Source organism: Xenopus tropicalis, chromosome 9 (genome assembly GCF_000004195.4).
Source record: "Xenopus tropicalis strain Nigerian chromosome 9, UCB_Xtro_10.0, whole genome shotgun sequence".
Classification (NCBI taxonomy): Eukaryota; Metazoa; Chordata; class Amphibia; order Anura; family Pipidae; genus Xenopus; species Xenopus tropicalis.
This window is the reverse complement of record NC_030685.2, coordinates 27,170,373-27,184,602: the sequence shown is the minus strand read 5'-3', so window position 1 is coordinate 27,184,602 and position 14,230 is coordinate 27,170,373. Positions and strand designations below refer to the sequence as shown.

General features: G+C 39.5%; 1 protein-coding gene across 1 annotated transcript in view; it reads right to left on the bottom strand.

The window, feature by feature from the left end:
- fam20c (family with sequence similarity 20 member C) overlaps window positions 1-14,230 on the bottom strand; it is a 113,071-nt gene that overhangs the window by 95,794 nt on the left and 3,047 nt on the right. The window contains exon 2 of the mRNA XM_002931944.5: window positions 13,788-13,975. Within this exon, the coding sequence (XP_002931990.1) occupies window positions 13,788-13,975 (188 nt within the window). The remainder of the gene's footprint in view (window positions 1-13,787; window positions 13,976-14,230) is intronic.

Genomic DNA, 14,230 nt, shown 5'->3' with positions numbered 1-14,230 from the left:
TATTTGACAGCATCATAATGACAAATTTTAGCAGATCAAGGTTCTCTGCACATAAACAACCATATTAAAGTAAACTGAACAACCAAGGAAAAGCCTCTTCAGGAAGAGGGATTCCAGAGGAATTCCTTCAAATGAGGAACATATAACTTGTCTACGAGAATATACAGACTGCAGGACTACATCAGTGATGTGCAGGGCAACTGTATACAAACTTGTGGCCCCATGAACTAAATGGTATAGCTTTTTAATGCAGTGGACACTTGGCAAGTACAGGTACCACTTGTGTCCACATATTGCCTTGCCAAGCTGTGCTGCTGCCAAACCTAAAACATATTATCCCAGATACAACAGTCCTGGATATCTACCTCCAATAGCTGCTCTGATGAAATGAGTAGGTAGTTTATAACTTTGTTGAAAAACCCATATTAAATGAATTCTGCTCATATTTTCATCCACCTACAAACCTCAATATGGGTCTTCCATATTAATTGGTTCATTCAGACAAAGAATAATTGCAAGGTCATATGGCACTTGGCAAGTAAACTCATGCATCAGTAAAGTGAGCGACTGCGGAAATGTAGTGTAACTGCACTGTATGTCTTATTAGGCACCTCCGTTTCCCAGGGTAATGATTTAAATTCCTAGTGGTGATGTACGGTTGCAGATCATGGACAATTAACGTGCATCTCAGACTCCCTTTACCTTGACCAGTGAAGGCAACATGGCACTTTTTGACAGCTCGATAGCCTGGGTGACATAAGCCTAGAGGTAGCCTAGAGGTAGTGTGCAAAACAAGGGTACAGTCTGATAACTACATGAAGATCTTGGATTACAATAATCACATAATACTTAAATGACTCTCTAACACTATAACATTACTCTGACCAAGCAGAGAAAGGTTCCAGCTCATATGAACAGGATTCTGTGACTGCTTAATTTTGCAATGCACTTCCAACCCAGCAAAATCCCTCCATGGAGAAAAATAACTTAATACAACCATAATATACAGACTCCTGAGAACATTGATTTTTTTGTGGTGTCTGAGCCTCTGCTACTTCAAACCCACTATAACTATTAAATAGCAATTCTTTATTACAGTAGCCCTCCCTTGGTGGATGCCGTTAAGGGTTTGCAGAGCCTCAGGGTACAGAGGCGGCGGCAGCAGCTAAAACAGCAAGTTGGGCTCTACTTTAGCTGAATAAACGTTCCACATCCAGAGCGACGAATCCATGTTAAATTACTATCACATGTTTTAATAGAGATTTAGAGATTACTGTGGGCTGCATTCCTACCCCCTAGAGACACTGTAATAGTGGGAGCCTGTTGGGGGGTGAATGGTTAATGCATGTGGAAACACATTGCCAACAACTAGCTTTGATAATCGGAATACAAGACTGAGAGACCTCAGTGATGCCAACAGCATCGTGGGCGCTTGCTGGTATCCCATAGCTTGGAACAGGGCTGTCCAACTGGAGGCCCATGGGCCGGATGCTGCCCTCCAAAGGATATTTATGGCCCCCAGCCTGCTCAGAGGCCCCATAGACTTCAATGTATAACATCATCATTTTAATTTAATCTGGCCCTCAAACCTGCTATATGAGAAATAATGGGGCCACTGCATGTAATAAGCTGGGCAACACGTTCACTCGTTCATTGAATGGAGATAATAGAGTTTACATTGAGGATCAGGCAGAGAGTGACTGACATGCTACTAGCATCCAGCCTGAGATTATATTGTTGTGATATATTATTAGTATGTTATTAGTATATTAGTGAACTCATTCTGCCTAGAGTTATACTTTCCAAGCAAAGTAAAAGACACTTGTGATAAAGTGGCAGATTCTTTTGTTACTTCCTATTTATATTGCAGTGTAAGAATTTACTATCTTGGGGTAAAGGTCATCTGTTATTCTGGTTGGCATGTTTACAAAATGTCCTCGGGCATGTATAAATGCTCATTTCTACTCTATTGCAATGTTAGCCGATCTATCAGAAAGTTGGGTGTTTTAGAACTACAAATTGTAATATTTCCATCTATCAAGCTGCTGAAAGCATGTTACGAAATAACGTTTGGCAACCATCTGAGCACCAGAAGTGGTATATTCCTGATCTGTGAGACAGAAATATGCATTTATAATGTTATAATGTTCATTTTTTATGTTCAATATCATTTACAACCTTTTACACGGAACATGATTAGTCTCTGAAAACACAAAGTGAAGTTTTACATGTACATGACTGATGGGCAATTTGTGGGTTTTGGCAAATGCCAGAGGGGCTTCTTTAAGTTGCCATAGACAGGCACTGTTTATTGGGTTCTTGGGGAGCTGTTTGGGGCTCTATATACTTAAGATGCCAAAGCCTATTTTGAATCCCAGTCCAGGCCTGTAGATGGGCATTGAGATTTCTAGCATTAATCTACAATATGGATGATCCAAAGACTTTGGTTAGGAATAAACACTGAACTGTGCTGTTTACCAACATTGGAAGTGAGAACTGCACCGGAAAATTGCTTCCCCTGCTGCTGGCGAACAGCTTGTGCCGTTATTCGTCTCAGTCTCTTCGGATACGAGGAAAGTTTGTGATTGTTACAACACGCAGTTTCACAACAGTAATTTGTATTTTTACTGCTCGTTTCCTTTCGGGGAAGTCTTACAAAGCCACAGGTTAAAAAGGGAGATAAGGTTGCCTCATAAACAGGAAAGATGCAGGAGAAATAACTAAGAAACCTTCCCTACTCCAAGGGTGCCCTGCAGCATTCCACATTTGCTACAGATGTATTGAGCAGTCACTTGGGCCACTGTGGGTCACTAAGTATGCTGGGACACCAGGAGATTAAGTGACTTCTTCAGGGTCACAAGGAGTTGCCACATGGAATCAAACCAGGGTCTCTAGCATCAGATCCCAAATCAAGGGCTGATCACTTTAACCTCTAGGCCAACTCCTCCTCCTGCTCCAATGTCTACTCCTACTACGGCAGCCATGGTTGACGCAGATCCTAACCAGATTGCCCCACATGTTGACCTCTATACTTATGTTGGCAAACCACAAACTAAAGGGAAGGAGAACATCAAGTAAGATACAATCACTTTATTACCCATTTAGGAGGAGATCATCAAGTAAAATACAATCACTTTATTACCCATTTAGCTATTTATACTGAGCAGTGCATTTCATTTATTAAGTACACTGAGGTTCCCTATAAAGATAACTTCAAAATATGATCTACAAAGCCTCCCATAATTATTGTAGCCAACAAGCCGGCATGACCCTTTTCAACATCAATAAAGTTATAGTTAGGGTTAAAGGAGCCTACATACCCCTTGCAGTTATGCCAGAGAATGCTAGAGAATTATAGTCTAGCATGAACTAAGAAAGCAACTGGGAACAAAAGCAATTGCAAACTACACATGGTTACACATTAGCTATTCAACTAAAACCTGAATGACATGACTTTCCCATTACCTTCTATGGGAGAGCAGCTCCTGCTAAACAAACTTGGCTTTTTTTTTTTACGTGTCAGAGTAACTATAAGTGACACCCATGATTGTTCTTTGCTAAAAGCGGCACAGTAGGCTTCCCTTAGTTTATATTCAATGCTTCTATATACTAAGACTGAGAATTTTTCTTAACCATTTTAAAATATTGCTGGATAAAAACAGCTTTTGTTACCCCCATTGGAAAAAGGCCTTTATTGTTCGCTCATGGCTGGATGTTAATCAATCAGCAGGTTCCACGACAGGTTAACTGCCCTTGCTCCCCATAAAGAAATCAGGGATGGGATATATCACTAAGTTTTATAACTAGTTTTGGAAACTGCACTCCCCTTGCATCCTAATCAGGTAGGGACATTGTTTATTTAATAAAAGGAACTGATGAGAATGAACTATGGCATCTCTGCCAAACTGCTGATTCTGCATCTGCCTGCTCCGCACTCCCATTAACTGATTGCTTTGCACACATGCAGCGCTGCTCATTCAATATTTACATTTAAAAATATCAGTTTTACAGGCATCCCCCCACCTTCCCCAGCCCATAAGCCATTCTTATCTGCCAGCACAGAGAGAGAATATTTCTATTATTCAAGCCGAAGATTTTATGCAGAAAGACAAAAGCAAACTAACCCCCATATAAAATAAAAGGCACTAGGTTTGCCCCGAAGCAGTAACTCATGGTGACCAATAATATGTTTGGTTTTGAACAGGTGACCAATAAATGCTACCTGCTGATTGATTGCTATGGGTTAGGGCATAAAAGGGGGTGTGCAGAGATGTAAAGGGGGGTGGAACAGTGACATAAAAGGGGTGGAGCAACAAGGCACAGGCCAATTGAGGGCGGCTTAGAAAGGAGCAGGAATGAAAAAAAGGTGAAATTGGGCCAGATTAAAATGGATGGGGGGCAGGCTAGGGGCTTATTTAAAGGGTATTACAAATTTATTGGCAACTGCAATTTTGTCACACCAGTCCCAGCCTTTCCATAAACCACACAAGTCATTGGGAGAAAGTTTAGATAGAAAAGAAATTGTATTTACTTTGAAGACTACAATGAATTACACTATTTAGTTAAGTCACGCCCTCTACAAAGTTATGCTCTGGGACTGCTAGGCCATGCCTAGGGTTGCCACATTTCTCTATAACTAATACCGGCAATAGGGTTGGGTGGGCGTGATGTGACATCAATCAGGGGCGGGGTTATGTAAGAGGTGGGAAAATATGTGGGCTGGGCAGGGGAAAGGTGGATGGGGCCGGTAATTGACGGGGAAATTGGCGGACTGGGCGAGTTTATAGGCGGAGCAGAAGTGGGACTAAAGTTATAAAGGGTGATTGGCAGCAAAGAGGGTCAGGGAAGGGAGGGATTTATAGGCCATTACAAATTTACCAGCAAGTACACTGACAGTAAATTTGTACTTCCAGTGACAGCCCTAGCTGATGATTTACTGGCTAGGCCAGTCAAATACGGGCCAGGAGGCAACCCTATCCATGCCCCCCTTAGCTTTTGGTAAAGGAACTATAAAGCAATGGGTGGGAATAAGGAGGCACAATCTACAAAGACCCTGGATGGAAGTACAAGTGTTCATCCTACAAACAATCCAGTGCTGTTTGCTATTTACTGAGTGCAATACTGATGCTCAGCAGCCCAGACCCTATCTAGTAGAGAGTTCTGTTGCAACCTGCATCCTTTTGAATGACCTACAAGTAGTGAGATACCTATGGGGTGGAGGTTGGGACACCTATGTGCCCAACCCCATCCCCTAATAAATACAGTGCTGCTAAATAATGGGGTGCAGCTTTCTCTCTGTGGCAGTTTTTCATGGTGCACTACTTGGAGCAAAGTACAGAAAACATGGTGCACTTTAATCCGTGACCTGCTGGATTTCATATTGCCGAGGACTGACAAGTGGTGAAGTTCATTCTACTGTCTACAGGAGTATAATGAAACTGAAGAGAAATAAGTTCATGCAGAAAAATGAGATGTTCTATCACATAGAAAAGATTCAGTTTAACAGAAGCCTACTGCTAAAGTGCATGTTGCTTCTAATAAAATGTGTTTTTGAAATCATGTTTTAAACTGATGGGGGAAAGTCTTCTCTTGCTCTATAAACCCTCATTTTTACAAGAGAAAGGCCCTGCTGTGTTTTGCTCTGACCTTAGGAAATGGAAAGTACAAATAAAATAACTCTCATCTGACACTGCTTTTCCTCATAAACGGTATGTGAGTGTGTAGATACACAAACTGTATATATTACAGAGCTGTGCAGGGAGTAACCACAAATTCCAGAAATGGCTTATCAGTGATCAGTTATTGTACATACACATAGCCCAATGCCCATCTCATTTTTATGTGTGCTGTGGGTAAATACGACTAACTCTCTTTATAGCCGGCTTGCTGGGGCTTTGCTACAAGTAATTCTAGTGTACTTGACTATTTTGAATTCATATTTTTCCCGTAAAGTGGTGAAAACATTCATATAAATTATAGAATTTGTGGGCATCAAACTGATGTCTCTGCTGTAATCTGAGGCCCTTCTCAAGGTGAAATATAGATGCAGCAGACCAATGAGCAGGCATAGATGAACATACCCTTTTGTAATGACATGCATGCCTAATGTACCAATAGTATCTGCTTTGTGTATGTACAGTAAGTGACAATAAGTGAGCGATATGCCTGTCACTTCAAATAACAAATTATTGTTAAAGGAATACTATACCCCCAAATAATACATTGCATAAAACCCTGTAACATCTAAATAAACCATAGGAAATGATTCTGAAGCTTTGGAATAGTCTAATGATAACATCATGAAAAAACATGGAATCATTGTTCATCTCTGAACCATCTAGAAATATACAATACAGAAGGGATCCTCTAGTTTTGGACCTTCAGCTGTAACCATACTACCAGTAGAATGAGGTCAATACAATGGTGTATTAAGACAAAGGCTAAAAGCAACGTGTTGCATAATAACACAATGGTACAACAGGAGTATCCTGTTTCATAGTAGACCATTAAAGTCTTCTCCATTAATAAAAAAATGCTGCCAATCAGTGCCAACATGACTATGGCCCAAAGTCAGCAGAGTAATGTACCAAGAAGCAAGCTTCAACAATCAGCCTGACAAAGCAAAAGCTTTGTAATAGAAATAACACCCTATTTTCTCATAGCTAATGATAACATTTCTTTAACAGTGCTAAGCCATTGTGGTGTAAGTTAAATGCAGAGGAGCTGGCCTACTTTTTTGTTTATAAAGAGCTGGTGATGAGTTGCAAGCAACAACCGCTGACCTCTTTTTCTTCGTCAGTACTCCAGGCACAATGGTTCAGTCCTCCATATCTCATTGCTGGCAGAACACTTAACCTTTTAGAGCCGCTGTTTGTTGAGCAATACACTTCTAGGTCATTGTATATCTGTATAAACATTCTATGACACAAACTACCTGTAAGCTCCCGTAATATAAGTACCTACTGGATAAGTACCTCTGTGTTATACACTAAGTAAATTGTTCATAATATAACAATAAATTATGTTCTATTTAAAGAGATCAATCTCAAGTATATATGTGATGTTTCAAAATATATCTATGACAATTACAATGACTAGTGTATAGACTACTAGATTTCTGTGTATCCTGGCATCCAACCTTTATTGTTATCTCTCCGTTCTGAAATGTAAGCTGTTTGCTGTGTGTTACCACTGGGTTTATTCTGGAAGTGTTGCAATACACAGAAGGTGACCCTGGGAAAATGGGAGTGTTTATCTGCCAGGTAACATCAGGGCTAAATGCTTGGTTTATTGAATCAGCATCATTAACAGTCGGAGATGGGTACACACAATACCATGCAGGAGTGACATTCACATTGGATTGTTTTCTCTAGACTACACTTGTGTCAAATTATGTTGAATGATCAGACATGGGTATAAACACTGCCAGAACTCTGCTGTGCGAGGGACAAAGGCTGAGTTTGACTAGAAAATTGTGACTTATGCTAGCACAAATAAATAAGAGAAACTACAATATTGAAGTCTTTCCTTCTACAGAAGTGGTTCTCAAACGGTGGGGTTGGTGTGGTGGCAAAGAAGGCCCCATCTGAAGGTTAGTTTGGGAGGAGATTTGGGAAGAATACTTATTTGATCTCCTAGATCAGGGGTCCCCAACCTTTTTTTACCCATGAGCAACATTTAAATATAAAATAAGTCGGAGAGCAACACAGGCATGAAAAAAGTTCCTTTGGGGTGACTAATAAAGGCTGTGATTGGTTATTTAGTAGCCCAATGTGACCTGTCCGACTACAGGAGATTCTGTTTGGCAATACCCACAGTCTTTATGCCTCCAAAACATGCCTTCAAGTCAGAAATTCAAAAATGAAGACCTGCTTTGAGGCCAGTGAGAACAACATCCAATTGGTTGGTGAGCAACACGTTGCTCACGAGCCACTGGTTGGGGACCACTGTCCTAGATACATCTGAAAGACTAGCTTGAAGGGCAATTATGATGAGATGAACACTTATGTGATGTCCTAGATATTCAACTGATACACCTATATCTCAAATAAATGTATCAAGGGGATAGAGAGACATCTAAGCTTGACCTGACAAAAAAATGTCCTATTAACACCATTCTATTAAAAATAATTACAAAATTATTTCCTCATTCTTTACCTGAAAGGGCATATTGTTTATAGGTGAGTACTAGTTTTTACTTGCATGCAGCAGGGTCTTGAATATCATATACCCACAGAATAAACTCATGCCTGAGATGTTGCCTGTATGCACTGTTGCACACACCTGGTCTAACCTACAGTGATGAATACTCTGTGTATCTTCCTTCGCAACGGTCTGGTATAATATTATATAAAATAGAGGAATCAAGTTTTGAAAACTCCTATTTAGAGTTAGACATGTATCAGAAGTTTGAAACTGACTCTCAGTTGAACTAACCTAAGTGTTGCAATGATTTTGAATAAAGATTTGTAGAATTCTTGCTCCACTAGAGCATCCATGTATAAATTGGGACTATAACCCCTACAGCCACGACTATAGTAGGCAGTTGGTAGTAGGTATTGTAGGGACAGTGTATCTAGAAGTTACTGAGCTCCAAAACACAATCCTTTAGGGCCCTCTAAAGTTTGGGAATAAGATATTTTTCATAAACATATATGGAAACTTAAGTCCCTATACCCCCTGGGATCCCAGAAGTCTCTGGGTCTCCTTGTTTTTTAGTTACATATAATAGAAGTTGTAAATAAGAATAAAAAATAGTTTAAAGGGATTCTGTCTTGATTTTTATGGTATACTTTTTTCTAAAGTGCACTGTTTACATTTCAAATATTTGACTGTACTATTTAAAAATTTATTCTTGAACCAACAAATGTATTTTTTTTTAGTTGTAATATTGGTGTGTAGGTGCCATTTCAGTGCATTGTGCCTGAGTCTGAGCTTTCAGAAGGAGCCAGCGCTACACATTAGAACTGCTTTCAGCTACCATATTGGTTCTGCTACTCCCATGTAACTAGAGGAGTCCCAAGCTGGACTTGGATTTCTTACTATCAACTGCTATTCTGATAACTACTAGGAGCTGCTATCTTGCTCCCTTCCCATTGTTCTGCTGATTGGCTGTTGGGGGAAATGGAAGGGGGTTGATATCACTTGCAATTGCAGCTCAGCAGTAAAGTGTGACTGAAGTTTATCAGCCCACAGGTCACATGGTTGTTGCAATGAAGAATATGGCTAGCCCCATGTGAAATTTCAAAATTAATTATAAAAAAATCTGTTTGTGATTTTGAGAAACAGATTACAATGCAGGATTCTGCTGGAGAAGCTCTATTAACTGATGTGTTTTGACAAAAACATGTTTTCCCATGACAGTATTCCTTTAAACTAAACAAGTTACTCAGAGTAGTCTCCTGAGCACTCATGCAATATGCATGAATTTTCAGTGGTTTCTGAGAAATTAGTAGTTTTAAGCAGTTTTATACTGCTAATATAAAACTGAAGGCTCACTAAAGGCCCAGAGTGTAAGTAGGGTTGCCACTCAGGTGGTAGTTCACTGGCCAGTATTACAAATTTACCCACAATATAATTGCTAGAAAATATGTAATTCCCCCTATTTCATTGGTTTCTCCCCCTGCTATACTTACTTTTAACCACTCTGATCCACATTTTATGACCAGGACCTCCCCACGGACCTGACACACAAATTTACCCACAATATAAGTAGGGTTGCCACTCAGGTGGTAGTTCACTGGCCAGTATTACAAATTTACCCACAATATAATTGCTAGAAAATATGTAATTCCCCCTATTTCATTGGTTTCTCCCTCTGCTGTACTTACTTTTAACCACTCTGATCCACATTTTATGACCAGGACCTCCCCACAGACCTGACACACAAATTCCCCACCCCCATCATTCCTACCCCCAACCCCCAGAACACCCACACCCCATCCCCATGACCTCACCACCACCCCTTAATCAACACAGGCTGGTATACTAGGGGGAAAAGGTGGCACCCCTAAGTGTCAGTGGCCCTATCTCTGCACTTCCTGTATACACTTAACCCTACGGTTGCTGACTCTAGGTTAAGACAAATAAATATCATGCTATTAGTAGTCTAAAAAATGCAACTATCTCTAAAACCATTTCAGAAATGAATGTAAAGTGTAAGAGTCTCAGAAGAAGCTCTCTGAATAAGTTTGTACATGAGTAATATTTTGGGTTAAGATCCCCTTTACAAAAAAAGATTTGCATTTCACAATATAATTTGGATTATAAAATGATTGAAAACTTTTTCTTATTATTCTTTAAAAAGACTGTTTGCATTGTTTGCGTTTTTTTTCCTTTAATGACTTTTATTACATCCCCCCCCCCCCATTTTAATCATAAGTACTTTTTTAGTTGCAGCTGCTGAATTGTGCCAAAATTATAAAATTGCCATCATAAACAATAGCTAAGTCATTTGATGGGATAATACACTTGGCTGGATGATTTTGTGCTGAGATAAATCCTCGGAACACAGAATTAATCTAAAAGATCATATTCAATATTAATCTCTGCTGTAGTTTAATTTCCGAGAACCAAAAAAAAAAAAAACTTCATCTACTTAATCTCTAGGTATTTGATAAAGGGTTAGCGAGCAAACAAATCCGTTCCAACGTTAACATTGTGAAACCACAAAGGTCCGCTGGTTTAACATGAATGTTTTGTATAATTATACGGACCTTCTAATCTTCTGCTCACCCCCTCTACCCTGGGGGATCCGTAGACAGACCCGGAGGAAGAATCAAAATAGACCCTGACATTTCAGGTACAGAGTGGTCCAAAGATCTCCACATTAAGTATTGACTGTCTATGGCATCTTACAGCAGCCCCTCTGGCTTTTGCCAGAACCTACAGATTGCCATTCCAGGCCTGCTGGTAGAGTAAAGCATATGCCACTATATGAATGGATACTTTTACTGCTTGCTGGTATGAAATTGAGACTGGCTGTCTGGTTATAGTGAAACCATCAATATAGAATGTGAAGGGATCAGTAAAGAAGCAGCTTTCCAATAACTACAGCAACTGTTTTCTGCCCATAGAAACAATGTCATTGTTCTGCGCAGGTGGTCACCTGGAACATATCCAGGGGGCAAAAATTTCCTGGAATGCACAGTCAAAATAGGGGCACTGTCCATGACAATCAGGTTGAGCTGGCAATGGGCCTGAGCACATCGTGTTTCCTATTAACAACGAGTGAATCTGTCTGCAGAACTCTATATGAATGCAAGTCGTGATAACAAAGGAGAAACAAATTGCTCTTATTTTTTTTTTTTTCTTTATGCCAGTTTATTAGATTCTGATTTAAAGTGGTGCACAAGGGGACAGAGAGAGAGAAAGCTTTCCCAGTTAGGTATTACAAATTTTATTAAGAAAAGAGGGTTCTTCACATTTTTCAGGAGCCAGACGGGAAACACTGATTACTAAACAAGGCCTCCGAGCTTGGATATATTTGTGAGCTGAAGGGCCCACCCTATCAGGGGGTGAGAGCAGAGATAAGTAAAGCATACGTTTAGGCAGCAGGCATAGCATGTAACAGTGCCTCTGAGTAGCCTAAGGGCATGAGTACAGGTATGGGATCTGTTATCTGGAAAGCTCCAAATTACAGGAAGGCAATCTCCCACAGACTCCATTATAATAAAATAATTCACATTTTTAAAAATGATTTTTCTCTGTAATGATAAAACAGTACATTTTACTTAATCACAGCTAATCAATCCTCAATTAAGGCAAAACAATACTATTGGGTTTACATTCATTTTTGTAGACTATATGGTGATCCAAATGTCAGAAAGACTCCTTATCCGGAAAACTCCAGGACCAAGCATTCTGGATAATAGATCCCATGCCTCTATCATATCTATACAGGGAGGCAAAGCCACCTACACCTAGGAGCCATTATCCCTTGCTGCAGGACCTTTACCTTATTATGCTTTTTCACAACCACATTAAGAACCACACTGATTAAAGGCTTCCTAATCTATTTAAGATGACATTTTAGCAGTGTTTATTAGCCCACATTTCCCCTGCTATGAAAGCAAAATGTATTATGTACTTTAAAACACTAAAAAACAATAGTCTAACAATAGTCACCTGCATTGCACATAGGCACATATACATTTATTTATAACAAAGTCTTTAAGTGCCTGCATTTTATATATAAACCTAAAAACAGGGTTCTAAGCTAAGCAAACAGATTGGTAACTCCTCCCATGGTGATACTAAAACCAAAAAGTTCAGTGAATTGGAAGTTATTAACCCAGAGATAATAACACAATTGTAGGTGCTACACAAGCTATAATTACCGCTATTTAGTAAATCTTGCCCTAAAGCTCTAGGCAACAATTAATTGTGCACGGAGCTTGCTGCAAGCCGAGACCAGGCTATACCTACTGTGGGATTGCTCACATCCTAAACATGGCAAAACAAGACTGCTTCAGGGTAACGCCACTGACACTGCGTATGCTGTATGATGCCAAAAGCCTTATTAATGTTCACAGCCCACAAATATGTTGAGAAATCGTAATAAAGTTGTTTAGCCCCCTCCTGTACTTATCATCAGAGTCAGCTCATTAGGATAGGATAAATAGCTCTCTTTGCTAATGACTGAATGGGCACTCCTTATAATAATGTATGATATATAGTAAATAATGTACCGTCTGTTGTAAAAATATAAGGATATTATAAGTCACTGAGGAATTTCAAGACCATATAAATGCAATGGCACCTATATTTTACAATGGGGGGGGGGCGGTATATTATTTATTATTACAGGTATCGGACCCCTTATCCGGAAACCCGTTATCCAGAAAGCTCCGAATTACGGAATGCCCGACTCCATTTTAATCAAATAATTCAGAATTTTAAAACTGATTTCCTTTTTCTATGTAGAAATAAAACAGAACCTTGTAATTGATCCCAACTAACATATAAATAATCCTTATTGGATGCAAAACAATCCTATTGGGTTTAATTAATGTTTTATTGATTTTTTAGTAGCCTTAAGGTATTGAGATCCAAATTACAGAAAGACCACTTATCTGGAATACCCTTGGTCCTGAGCATTCTGGATAATGGGTCCTATACCTGTATATACAAGTTTCAATGAGTCATGGGACAGAAATGACATCACTAAGCACCATTTATAACTGATCACTAAGCTCCACTTATTAGGATATAATTTACGGGGTATTCATGGTCCATGTTTAATATATGCTTATAAATGGTGTTAGTTAGGTTGTGTGTTATAATTGGTGCTCAGTGATGTCGCTTGCATCACGTGACTTACTGAAACATGCATTATAAAAAATAATGTAACCTGCATTGTAATACATGAGGTTATTACACTACTTTATGACCAATATAAGCACTTGGCCTACTATATGGTGATAGGAATTTTCAATAACTATCACCACCCTAATATTGTTAAGGAGATACCTATTCCCTATATGATATTACAGGCAGAATATTTTTAACAAAAAAATCTCTATGACATGAGTCTATACAAAGAATGGCCACCATCCGTGCTAACTGAACTATAAGTCTCAACATAAACTAACACCTTTGGCTCTAAGTAGATGCTGAGACTTGTAGTTCAGCAGCAGATTAAAGGTGCTATATGGGACATCCCATCTCATCTTTATTTTCTCTGCCACCCTGTGTGATTATGGAAACCAAACACCACAAAGTCTGCAGATGAAAGATTTTTCATGCATGGAAGCAAATGAATATATTGAGGTTCCAAATCCACTTACCCACAGTGTTGATTTTTAGAGTGGCCAGGTCTTGAAGCAAAGTCTCTATTGCCGGATTCTGCGTGGAGTACAACTCGTAACGGTTTATGCCAATATGAAACTTTAACCAGTTGGGATAGGAATCTATATGTGCTTCTCCCGTCGGCATAAATACTTCCTCTTCGTTGCCTTCATTGACTACGTGTTGCCTAAAGAGAAAGGCCACATACATGCTGCTGTCAGCTCACATACAGCACAGAAGTGGGTCAGAGCATGAAAATGATGGCAGTCATAATTATATTATATGAAAAGGTCCAGGGATAACCTTGTACTCAACAAATACATGGTATGTGGCTTATTAACAGAGGCATATTCAATATACTGGATCCAAGGTTGCAACTTGTGCCCCCCCCTTACCACCTTTGGGTGGCTAAGACTAATGGGAGTGGTAGTTTAACATTAGG